We start from the raw sequence: 13,469 nt of genomic DNA, 5'->3' as shown, positions 1-13,469 counted from the left end.
CAAACCCTGTAAAACAGAAACAATGCCAAAATATTTTTTTTCGATTTTTAAAAAACATGTTTAAGGCGTTCTAGTCTTGGGGTTTGCGCTCCCTTAAGCAACATGTTAGGATGTTCCTGACACATGGTGAATTCTGTTGCCTTCCCTGGGCAAAAATATTTGTTCTTCAAAAGTCTCTCCAAGCCTTTATGTATGGCATGTGAGACAAGATTATGAACTATGTGAAAGGCAAGGAAACATCTGAGCCCCCTTCACATTGGTGTAAGAGTTTAACAAGGGGCTCTGGGAGCCTGTTCATTGAATGGAATCTGAAACTCAGCTCCCAGCTGCTGAAAAGTGAGGCTGAATTCTGAAAGAGCCCAAGGTCATTCCAGAGTTTGGCCAGTTGGAATGGCAGGTGGAATCCAGCGGTTTGGGCGGGGGTTTTTGTGATGCATTTATGAGTTTGTTCAAATCCAGAACCCAAAGTGAAACTCGAATGGTGCCAGCTTGGTGAAACAAAACTGGGGCAACGTTTCACTCGAACCCCTGTGAACATAACTTGCACTGCTTTGCTCCAACCTTCACAATCAAGGAAAGGGCCCAGAAAAGCTACAAGACTGATTCAAGATCTGGAAAACATGCTTTCCAATGTCAGACTATAGGAGCTCAATTTGTTTAGTTTTATCCAAGAGAATTATAGGAGGTGACTTGATCATGGTTTACAATTACTTACATGGGGAGGAGTTTTCTGATAGCAAACAGCTCTGTAATCTAGCAGAAAAAGGCATAATGCTCTCCAGTGGCCAGAAACTGAAGCTAGACAAATTCAGATTAGAAATAAGGTACAAATTTTTTAACAGGCTGGGTAATTAACCATTAGAACAATTTAGCGACAAAGGTGGTGGATTCTCCATCAGTCAAAGTCTTTAAATCAAGACTGGACATCTTTCTAAAAGAAATGCTATAACTCAAACGGAATTTATGGGCTTGATGCAGAAATTATTGGGTGAAATTCTTTGGTTTGCGTTATGAAAGAAGTCAAAAGAGATGGTCAAATGGTCCCCTCTGACCTTAAAAATCTATTACTCTACCAATCCCACCAGGCCTGATTCTGCTGTCATTGCAGTTAATGTCAAAACTCTTATGGACTTCAAAAGGGTTCAGAACTGGGCCAAGAGTCTATACTGAAACCTAAATAGTTGCCCGGATGCCAAGACACCAATGACAGCTAGTTATTACCATTTGCTGCTGTGGCCTGCTGTGCACAACCAGCTTGCTTTTCTCTGTCACTACACCGACTACCTCCTCAAGACCAGCGTAAGAGAGGAAAAGTTACCTTTGCTCTTCTCTGTCTCTTATGCTGCTGCTCCCCTCAGCTCCCTGCCCAGCATAGCTCCCATTTCAACCCAATTATTTCCATTATACATTTTCCTGAACTGGAATATTTACTGACTAACAGAAATACCATCCAGATCTGAATATCTGCATACCTGCCAGTCCTTAAGGCGAACACACAGCGCTTCTATGCTCAGTACATTTCCAGTGCTTCAGATACTGCAAGCAAGCACTGCTACTGTAACTGGGTTATAATCCACTTGATGAGTAATTCCAGGTCAAATATCCTCTCAGAATAGCGCTTTTATGTCACAGACAGTAGTTAGTAGCTTCACTGTAATATTAACATCCCTTCCTTACCCTTTGCACTCAGTGGCGACCTCCTTGAAAAGCTGAAATTCTCCAGTCTTAGACGTCTCTTTCCCTCAGGTCCTGTGTAAATATAAAGGTTTCCAGACTCCATCTGGTTCCAGTTACTCACTCAATACAAATACACCCGCTTTAGGAATTTGCAGACAGAGACTTACTGCCCTTGCATTGCCTTATAAAATCCTTTACAAAGTGCTCTGCTGCCCCTGATATACCTGTAGGTCTGCAAAACTGATTTCCCCCATGGAAGGGATTAACATGCCCGGGCCCTTCTTTTTCATATTCTGAGCCAAAGTTCACTACTAAAAATGGCTTTATAAAAAAAAAAAAATAACCACAGACATCCCCCCCCTTGACCACCAAGGACTGCCTCTTCCTGAAATCCCCCGTTCGTATAAATACAGGAAGTAGAAAGAAGAGGCTAAAAGCAGTTTTTTCTCACTTCAGTACTTCTTAGTCCACTGTCCCCCTGGTACTACTGAGGCAGAAACCGATATTAAATCACCTCCCCCACCCCGGCTTGACATACCATCTTCCTGAGAATAAGCCATAAGATGCGGAGGCTTTGCCCAGGGATGGGAAAGGATTGTTGGCTTTACAAAGGAGCTCTAACGCCATTCTGAAACAGAAAGCCTCGCAAAGTTTGCTGTAATGATGACAACATCGGCAGAAGCTGAGGGAGCCCGGGGTCTCGCGGGGTAAGTCTTGAAACTTTAGCGATGGCAAGTTTTGAATAAGAATTTTGCTTCGCTCGCTGCTTTTTTTGAACAAAGGGCTCGCTGCTCCCTTCAGAGGCAGTACGTGCAGTTATCAGCTGGGTTCATGCCATCGCATTGCACTTCCTGTAGCTACTAGGTGCCTATGTAAAACAAACTCGAGGACGGTATGTGAGCAGACAATGCAGGTATTTGGGGAGCGAAGAAAGAGGGTGAGCAGAGCGCGGTTGTCGCTTAAAAAGTGGGTGCCAAGGGAGTTAGGTGCTTTTGCAAACATGGCAAAACTTTTCCAGGAGACTTGTTTTGATTACCCTGAAATGCTGAAAAAAATGAATAAGGGCCCAATTCTGCAACGCGCCGGGCACTCTGGCTCTGATCCACCTTTGCATTTTAGTGCGCACTTAGCCGTAAGCACCTGAGCAGTCCGCTGCCTCCGGCGTGCGTAAAGTTAGGTCAATGGTTAAGTGCGTTACTGGCTGAGGGTCAGCGTGCTCTGCACCTGGCAGGCTCGAGCCCTAAGAGGAGGGAGCGAGGGCGCAAACTGGTCTTCGGATTTGGAAGAAGTCCAATGTCAAGGGCTGATTGGCAGCCACCCAAGTATCAGCCAGATTGGAAAGTCCACGCTGAAGCTGGGCATTCCTGTTTCCTATGCAAAACAATCAGGGGGAAATGACATAATTGCGGAACCCTCTGGTTACCCAAGTGGAAAAACATAACGTCCCAGGTATTGTGAGTGCCTCTTATCGGTCTGACACACTCCTTTAATGTTTCCCATCGCTAAAGGCTCCCGGATATCCTGGTGATGGGGGTGGTAGAAGAATCGGGATAGAGAGAGCCAAGGAAGGGATACAAATACGTTTGCATTATCAAACAGCAGACTCTTGTTCCATTGTGTGACCGGAGGAGCAAGGGGGAAAACCACTGCAGCCCGGGGAACTGCCCTTAATGTCACCAACAGTGGATTGTGGCCAAAGGGATACAAAGATGTGTGTACATGTGGAGAGGAGGTTTTGGGGAACTCCGCGCTTGAAGTATCACTGTGATTGTAAGCATTGTGGGTATATCCAGGCTCCAGATACTTAAGGCTGGATTATGCAACTTTTATTCACATGGATGAACACTTTTACTCCCACTTAAACTGGTAGATTTATTCATGTAGGGAAGTGATCACTAAGTGAGCAAGGGCTCCACAGTCTGGCCCTTAGAGCTGCTTGAATGATTTTTCTTTAAGCTTTGTATCTTGCCCTTGCAATATTAAAACGTTCACCCAATTTATATGAGCAAGGTTGGTTTCCGTTCCAGATTGCACTTTTCACGTTACTTCGGTCAACTTAATGCTAAACAACAAGGGACAAGATACCAATCAAATAGATCGGTTATTCACATGATCAGTGGGGACCCAAAAGGGCAACGTATTAGATGCTGTTGTAAAGGAATAAATATGCACTTTGTAGATATTTCCTGCATCCATGATAGTTAAGGTGCCAGCTATTGAGAAATGAAATGAATTAGGCTCTTTATCTCTTTCTCAGCTCAGCTGAAAGGATCCACATGTTTGCATAGCAGAGAGATTTGCTTTCAGTTTAGAGTTTCAAGGGGAAGTAAATATATCATAGAACAGTGATTTGGAGCGTAATAAGGCTTCTTTCAGGGATAATGCAAAGTGTATGTGTTCCCCTATCTTGTTCAGATACTAGCATTGGTTAGATTTATTAGGAACACATTTGATTTTACTTTTTTCCCCACTTATAGTCTCCCCTTCTTATCAATAAATCCCGACTTGCAGACAGTAACTTCCATATTAGGAAATTCCTGGTATCACTAACTCTTCTGATTTGTCACACAATTCCTGAAGACCTGTAATGTGATATTTATAATATATAATTTGCGGCCTCTTGCCTGATACACTACAGAATTAAGAACTTGTATGTGAAGTGCCCAACTGACTTCCTATTACAACCACATGGAATAGAGCATAGAAATCACAAAATGTTTATGGAAAATATTAAAAAGCTGCATTTTACATTTTTCACAAACAACTTCAAGATGATGGAAGAAAAGTTTCTGGTGAAGGATAGGGAACTGATTTTTAAAATTCTGTGCATAAAGAAATGCAAGTGCAATTGACCAAACAATCTTCTTAATTGCATATACCAATGCAATACATGAATCCGCAGGTGGCTGGCTAAATCTATAGTAGGCCAGTCATATGCAGAATTTCTGTTTACATGTATAGTATCTATGAATATGGAACACACATAAGTGCACTTGCAATTTACAAAGTATCAGTCCCTAGAAATGGCATCAGAATCAGCCCTGTGTAATCTAAATCAGTAAATATAGACATTTTTCCAGATTACACCTTAGAAATGTGAGAGAGATGCTGAAGGGATTACTGGTCTAGAGAATGGATTAATAGGTCCTTAGAGAGATGTGCGGGGAAAAGGGTAACTAGGAGCTGCATAGCAACCAACCTAATCAAAGTCTTTAAGAAAGGGATACAGGAAGAACCAGGAAATTATACACCAGTAAGTCTGACCTAGAGTCAGGCAAGTTCCTAGGAAAATTAACAAGTGATGAGATCACAAAACATCTGGAGAAATGTGAGCTGATCAAAACTAGGGAGCATGGTTTCATAAAAAGTTACATGCTTTGACTCCAACATCTGGCAAATTTCTGGAGGAGATAATGAAGACAGCAGACAAGAGCTAAGTTAGAAACATAATGTGCAGTACTTGCATATTAAATAGTCATTTAGGAAAATAGATGGATGGGGACTTGGAATGAGTTATGGAGGTTTTCACTTATGGGTCACCAATCTGCATCCAGCTTAGTTCTCCAGTGACTCAGTTTTCTGTGTGAAATGAATTGATGGTTTCAGTCCATTTCTTAGTGACAATTGGCCCTGGCACAAAACACACCATCACAACTGGAACTAACTTTGTACCCATGTGGCCAAGAACTGAATGATCTGGAAACTGAATTACCTTCATAGTTTCATAGATTTTAAGGTCAGAAGGGACCATTATGATCATCTAATCTGACTTGCTGCATAACACAGCCAAAGAACCTCACCCAGTAATTTCTGCATCAAGGCCATAATTTCTGTTTGAGCTATAACTTTTAGAAGGATTGTCTCATCAGGTCAAATTGAGACACGTTGCAAAGGAGGACTGGAAAAGCCAGCAATGGTGCTGCCTGTGCTGTGTGGTTGTATAATTTAACAAAGATCAAATCTCTAGGACTATCAGTTTGACACATCTCGCCAGCACTAAAAAAACAGAAGTAATATGTATTTTAAAAAACCCTCAACATTCCTCAGTTCACAAGGGTCCTGATCCAAAGCTCACTGAAGTCCATGGAAAGATTCCTATTAACGCCAATGAGCTTTGGACCAGGCCCAAAGTTCCACTTAATAAGCTAGTACTCAAGTATCCAGCTACCACATGTGATGCATCTTCTCGGAATGAGAAGGACGGAAATGGTCAGATGGTTATAGATAAATTGCTATGGTAAAATGTTATAAGTCATGGTGGAGAAAGGGGGCAAGCAAGCAGTGCCTAGATTAATGTTTTCCATTCTGATTGTAAATGACTTATAGCAGTGGTGGGCAACCTGCAGGGATGTGCTGGCTGCTGCTTCCCGCAGCTCCCATTGGCCAGGAATGGAGAACCGTGGCCACAGGGAGCTGCGGGCGGCTGTGCCTGCAGACGGTCAATGTAAACAAACTGTCTTGCGGCCTGCCAGTGGATTACCCTGGTGGGCCGTGCATGGCTAGCACGTTCCTACAGGGTGCCCACCACTGACTTAGAGGAAAGAAAGTACCACCACAGTGACTTACATGTTTATAGGTAAGACCAAACTTAGAAGATTGCTATAAAAGTGGAAAGAAGAGATGATAGTGAAATAAACCTGCGGTGGATGAGTTAAGAGTTTGGACAGGAAATGCCTCATGAAGTAAATTTTAGATAAACACAAAGCATACCTGCACCTGTGCCACTGCAGCTTGTGATCTTCCCAATCAGCTGTCACAAGCTAAGCAAGGCTGTCTCTGGTCAGTATTTGGGAGGTGATGCTGGAGGGAGTCCTGCCTCTGACTCAGTGTTGAAGCTATGCCTCAGCATGGTACTAGGGGACACTGTGAGACTAGAAAGGTCCGTCTTTGAGAAGACAAACAGAACTGAGCTCCTGCGTGGCTCCTGAGGGCCCAATATTTTTGTTCACAAAATTGGGGGGCATTAACCTGGGCTGCCTGCGCACATTCTAGTTCAACTAATAATGTTCTGCTTATTGACATTTCCACTGCCGAATTAACTAAATATAGCATTCTTCATTTCCTGGCCTAAATTGCTGGGTGCTGTTTAACAGTTTTTGTGTTCCACCCAGAAGTCACGCAACGGTGGGTGAAATAAGGTGTGTGTATGTTTGTGTACATATACTGATATTACATGTATGTGGAATCTTCAGTGGTGTAGTGTGACATAAAGCTTTTATCAGCATGAGTTTGAGATGGCTGCAATACTCATCAGTGTGCATTACTCATCATGCCATTGTGCATTTTGTATTGATACATGCCATGTATTTTACAGAAAATCTATTTTATATAGTTTTTACCTATTATATAGAAACTTTTTTTTATATCCCTCGACTAGTAAAGCCAGGTGGCTTAGTTTCCCAGAATCCAATCATAAAGTCTTTGAGGGACCCATAAAGATCTCTTAAAAATTACCTGAAATATATACATCAAGATGTCTCTCTTTTAAGGCCTTAATATCTGAAGATTTCCCATTGGAAAGTAGGGAGTTTCCACTTTCCAATGGCACAAAATTTCCAATTTAGATTTCTAGAGAATGGTGAGTTATTGGACCTTAACCGTGAACCTGAAACGGAAACTAAATATTGTCCAACCTCAGCTTTGGACCAGGGCTGTCAATTAATCGCAGTTAACTCACGCAATTAGCGTAAACCAAATTAACTAGATTTAAAAAAATAGTCACGATTAATTGCAGTTCTAAACAGGTGTTTTCATGGCACTATTATAGCCAGTGTTGCAAGATATTTATGTGCCAGATATGCTAAACATTTGTATGACCTTTCAAGTTTCGACCACCATTCCAGAGGACATACTTCCATGCTGATGATGCTCATTAAAAAAATAATGCATTAATTTGACTGAACTCCTTGGGGGAGAATTGTATGTCTCCTGCTCCATGGTTTTACTGCATTCTGCCATATATTTCATGTTATGGCAGTCTTGGATGACAACCCAGCATATGTTGTTCGATTTAAGAACACTTTCACGGCAGATTTGACAAAACGCAAAGAAGGTACCAATATAAGATTTCTAAAGATAACTACAGCACTTGACCCAAGTGCTTTTACAAATCTGAAGTGTCTTCCAAAATCTAAGAGGGACAAGGTGTGGAACATGCTGTCAGAAGTATTAAAAGAGCAACACTCCAGTGCAGAAACTACAGAACCCCAAGCACCAAAAAAAGAAAATCAGCCTTCTGTTGGTGGCATCTAACTCAGATGATAAAAATGAAGGTGTGTCAGTCTGCACTGATTTGGATCATTACCAAGCAGAACCCACCTGTTCTCACTTTCAGGTAACCTGGTAAATAAGAAGCGAGCAGCATTATCTCCTGTAAATGTAAACAAACTTGTTTATCTTAGCAGTTGGCTGAACAAGAAGTAGGACTGAGTGGACTTGTAGGTGCTAAAGTTGATATTGTTTTGTTTTTGAGTGCAGTTATGTTTAAAAAACATTCTACATTTTTAAATTGCACTTTCACGATAAAGAGATTGCACTAATGTACTTGTATGAGGTGAATTGAAAAAAATTTTTTTTTACAGTGCAAACATTTGTAATAAAAAATAAGTCAGCACTGTATACTTTGTATTCTGTGCTGAAATTGAAATCAATATATTTGAAAATTGTAGAAAAACATCCAACATATTTATAATAAATTTATAATAAATAATACAAATAATAATTGGTATTCTGCTATTGTTTAATAGTGCAATTAAAACAGCAATTAATCATGACTATATTTTAATCTCACAATTAATTGTGATTTTTATTTAATCATTTGACAGCCCTACTTTGGACCAATGTAATTTTGGAAGTGGAGAGAGGAGGAATTCTGGATGTGGGGGACAGAAGGAACTATTTCTCTGGCAGGCTAGTTAAAAAGAAAAGGCAGCTCTTTGAACCTGCTCTGGGATTTGGAATGTTAAACTAAGTCCTGGTGCAGATGGATCAGTGGGGAGAATGTAAGTGAGGTCATCAAAAGTGCATGATATATATAGTTTATCATGATTCCACAATTTATCATGTAGATATCAACTGAGGTGTGTGTGTCTGTTTGTGTAGCACTTTGTGAGCCTTGATGGATGACTAGTACTGTGGAAATATAAAATGTTATCATGAGATTTAGGAGAAAATATATATTTAGCAAGTACCCTCTGAGATACCTTGGACAATTAGGAGTCATTTCTGTGAAATCCCTAGTGCAAGGTAGAGTTGCAGTCAAAAAAGAAATTGTCTCAAGTCAGCAGTAATGATTCTACTATTTTTAAGGGATGTTTAGATCAGAGTTAGTATGCTGTACCCAATGTGGGGCACCATAAAAAAGGACATTGAAGGAGTAGTACAGGTCCAGAGAAAGGACTGAGACAGGAATAATTAGGACACTGGAGGTCAATCCATTGAGAAAATACAGTTAAGATTCAATGTGCTTGAAGTTTTTAAGATGCTAAAGGAACCAATGCAAAGACATAGGCCTGGTCCCCACTAACCCCCCACTTCGGACTAAGGTACGCAAATTCAGCTACGTTAATAACGTAGCTGAATTCAAAGTACCTTAGTCTGAACTTACCGCAGGTCCAGACGCGGCAGGGAGGCTCCCCCGTCGATGCCGCGTACTCCTCTCGCCGAGCTGGAGTACCGCCGTCGACGGCGAGCACTTCCGGGATCGATCCAGGATTGATTTATCGCGTCTAAACCAGACGCGATAAATCGATCCCAGAACATCGATTGCCTGCCGCCGGACCCTCCGGTAAGTGTAGACGTACCCATAGATTTGCACTTTGAATGTGCATGGACCAAAACCAAGAACACAGACAATGGAAAAAGACAATATATGCATATAAAGGAGTGAGCTTAAGGGTTATTGGAAGCAATCAATCCAGAGAGATGTTAAAAAAAATGAAACAGGTACTTCAATAGAGGTTTAAGGGAGAGGGGTATGGTCTGAGCATTGGTCTGAGAACCAGGAATTCATCAATTCTAATCCTAATGCTAACACTAACTCCCTATCTGTTATTGGAGAAGTCATTTAAGCCAACATTTTCAAACTTGAGTAACTAAAGTTAGGTACCCACAGTTAATTCCATGGTTAGAGCCAGATTCTCTCCTGGACCAAGATCTTCTTGGTGCAGGGAGGAGCAGGAACTAGAGCGAGCCAGTTTCTCCTCCCTGAGTGTGAAACCACAGAACCTCTGGCCTCTGCCCCTGGGCACTAATTTAACTTACCATAGCTGACAAAATGCCCTACAGGACCACATTCCAGATGAGACTTTGCAGCGTGCCATCCACCTCCTCCTTTCCCCCCCCCCCTTACTGGGGGCTGACCGGGGGACGGTTGACATAGGAGATGTCTCCACCAGCTTTATACCTGCGGAGAGATTTCTCTTTAGAGCAGGTGTGGCCAGATTCTTGCCACTTTGTGGCACCCAGGTTTAAGGGGAAGGGGCCTTGTCTTCCTGTGTTTATGCTGCACATTGGAGAGCTTTTCATGGTACTGCAATACAAATAAATAATAGACCCCTACATAAGTGGGGTGATTTTCAGCAACAGTAAATACCTCTGAAAATCAGTTCCCCTTATTTAGGTGTTGTTTGATCTTAGCCCAAATGTCCCAAATGTAAATAAAAATGGGGAACCTACATCCAAAGAGCATTGTGAGGGTTCATTCAAGTTCAGAAAGCGCTTAGAAGATGAGAATTGCTAAGCAATATTGTTGTTTAAAATGATACCTTGAACAAGCAGAGTCTCCTTCGTGCAGCAATTCCTTCCATTAGAGTCTCGGATGTCGTATACACTAGTTAATCAGCAAGACCCATATTGGAGATTCTGTTAACCCTGCAATTCAATCTCTATTTTAGAACACCCAGGAATTCACTTCTGCAGGAGCGTCAGGTGTTCATTCCCCACTGCTGTGGCGCCTCCTGGTGGCCATGTCTGGGGAAATAGCTCTCAAGCAGCCTGATGGCCACTTGGGTCTTGTGTGGGGTAGACACCCCATGACATACCTTCGGGGGTAAGGATGCCTTCTCCCCTGGAGTTGCCAAAGCTGGCCCCTAGGTCATCTCGCTCCTGCTTCAGGTCACCCACCATGAGAAGCAGTCCACTCTTCTCCTCCATGGTATCCTGAAACTTTTCTATCTGGAATTCTAACTCTTGTGATGCCATTTCCAAGGCTTGTTCTACAGGTATTAACTTCTTTGGTAGCTTTTGCCCTTGCTCTGCAGACTCTCCCCACACCCTTTCTCTAAGGGTCTGAGTTCCCACTGTATTTTGGTTACCCTCCAACTTTGTCCCTGTATTCTTTAACTTTATCTGTAAGGGACTCTGTCTTTCAATTTCTTCTCCCCCTCTATCTTCACGACCCCTTTCTCTACTGCAGTCGTGCCCATGCAAGCCTTTCTTCTGGCTCTTAGTTGGGACCCCGCCCTTCCCTGGGCTACAGTTCTGTTGTTTGTAATGGCAATGCCCCTACACATGTCCTCGCTCCCCACAGGAAAAACAGATGCTGGCCTTCACGCACACACGCACACACTCCTGCTATCTCAACAGGTTGTATGCCCTGGATTTTCCTGCATTCCCTCCTTTAGGGTAGGACTTCTTATCTCTCTACTGGAAGGGGCACTCTCTTCTAAGACGTAACATTGCCTTTGCTGAACTTCTGGCCTCCTGGCCTAGAACTTCCTTTCCACCCCTGATCCCTATGGCCCCTGCTCATGTCCTGCAGGATCCTGAATAAATATTCCTGCTCCTCTGCCAACTTCACCAACTAACCCTGTAAGTACACCTGTTCCTCCCATTGTCTCTGCTGCTTTTCCATGACCTGCTGAGTAGGGTCTGGATCCCGCTCTGCTGTTTATTGGCCCCCTTCAGCGAGAGCAGTAACTCTGGGGTCCACCTGGGGAGGGCACACTTGCCTTCAGCAAAGAAGGCCTCTGCACACAGTAGCTCCATTGTCCCTTCGCTTCTTCTCTACTACGGCCTCTCCCACTCCACTTGTATTGGAGGATCATCAGCCTCCATTTCCCACCAATTTGACAGGGGGCTCACTACTCACTGCTGTGGCGCCTCCTTGTGACCACAGCTGGGGAATAGCCCTTGACCGGTCTGATGTCCATTCAGGCCTTGTGGCGTGTAGACACCCCTTCACAAGGAGGTTTAATGTAAAGGTGGTGAGATCAAGACACCTCCATTTGTTTTCTCAATTTCTTTCCTGCAAGCTGGAGGGGTGTTTTGGACAGCAAGCAGTTTTTTCCTTCCTGGGTAGTTTTTGGCCAATATATTTGGTTTGAAAGGGATTTGAGCTTCCTTTATTATGTATTTTAACATGTAAAAGACGTTCAGCTGCTGATGTCCAGATTGCCTTTTAACGCAGCTGGACATATGAGAACATGTCTCTCTTAAAATTTGAGGCACAGTTGGTAATTGGGGGACTTAATATGTTGGATTTGCCAAACCAAAGCGTACTAACCCCCTTAGAGTGCTGATGAGGAAGCAGCTGTGCTACTGGAACTTATAGGGCATGGCAGAAAGCCCATGAAAGTTAGTGGAATGACTCCCATTGACTTCAGTGCACTTTGCCAGAAGCTAGGGGTACATCTACACTACAGCGGGGAGTCGATTTAAGATACGCAAATTCAGCTACGTGAATAGCGTAGCTGAATTCGACGTATTACAGCCGACTTACCCCGTTGTGAGGACGGCGGCAAAATCGACTTCTGCCGCTTTTTGTCGGCGGCGCTTACTACCACCTCCGCTGGTGGAGTTAGAGCGCCGATTCGGGGATCGATTGTCGCGTCCCGATGGGACGCGATAAATCGATCCCCGAGAGGTCGACTTCTACCCGCCGATTCAGGCAGGTAGTATAGACCAGGCCTAGGACTGGATGACAGGCGATGGATCACTCAGTAATTCCCTGTTCTGTTCATTCCCTCTGAAGCATCTGGCACCGGCCATTATCGGAAGACAGGATGTTGGGCTAGATGGCCCATGGGTCAGACCCAGTATGGACATTCTGTTCTTGTGAATTCTGCAGGCCTGGATCAGGAGTCTAGCTCCCGAGCAAGGAGGATCAAAGTGTCTTCAGTTTCCCAGAGCTTTGAGCACCTGTATGAATGATGAAGGGATGGACAGAGAGTGAGGGGATGTGCAGTAGTAGACTAAAGTACAGATTTAGCCCCTCTCAGAGCTGAAATTTCAGCAAAAACAGTAATACACTGACTCTGAACAGGAAGCTGCTTTCACTACCTAACTTTTCATGAAGTGTTAGGAAACTGTGGTTTTTATAAACTAGTGAAGTAATTTTATAGACCCTGAAATAAAGACAAAAGAAGTAAGAGGTCTTTGAGTTAATAGACTTTTAAAACAGAGGTGGCTGTAGAGAAAAATAGATTAAGGGCCTAATTCTGTAAGAATAATGATGTGCATTTATAGAGCACTTTCCATCCTGCAGGATCCCAAAGCACACCATGAACATAGAACACAGCACGGTTTACATGCAGCCACCTCTGGGGTGGAGAGCAACAACCAAGTGTTACATAGCATGCTGTGCAAGTCTGAAGAGAAGAAAGTTTGATTAAAGACATAGGGGCAAAACCATGTGGCATTTATTTTTTAGACAGGGGAATCAAGATTTTGTCCATCAAACTCCATCCCGACCCTAAATGCATACACCGTCAATTGCATCTTCCTATGACAGCTGTGCCAAGTTGCAACTTTCATGGTTGAAACTGCAGGAGGGAGGGTAGGTAGTTTAAGCT

General features: G+C 43.1%; 1 protein-coding gene across 1 annotated transcript in view; it reads left to right on the top strand.

The window, feature by feature from the left end:
* Positions 1–2,085: 2,085 nt before the first annotated feature.
* Positions 2,086–13,469, top strand: part of RIN3 (Ras and Rab interactor 3) — a 107,292-nt gene continuing 95,908 nt past the window's right edge. Inside the window, exon 1 of the mRNA XM_034769578.1 lies at positions 2,086–2,384. Within this exon, the coding sequence (XP_034625469.1) occupies positions 2,338–2,384 (47 nt within the window). The 5' untranslated portion in view covers positions 2,086–2,337. The remainder of the gene's footprint in view (positions 2,385–13,469) is intronic.

This window comes from Trachemys scripta, chromosome 4, assembly GCF_013100865.1.
Source record: "Trachemys scripta elegans isolate TJP31775 chromosome 4, CAS_Tse_1.0, whole genome shotgun sequence".
Taxonomy (NCBI): domain Eukaryota; kingdom Metazoa; phylum Chordata; order Testudines; family Emydidae; genus Trachemys; species Trachemys scripta.
Note: the sequence above shows the minus strand (reverse complement) of the source record. Positions and strands in the feature narration are given on the sequence as shown.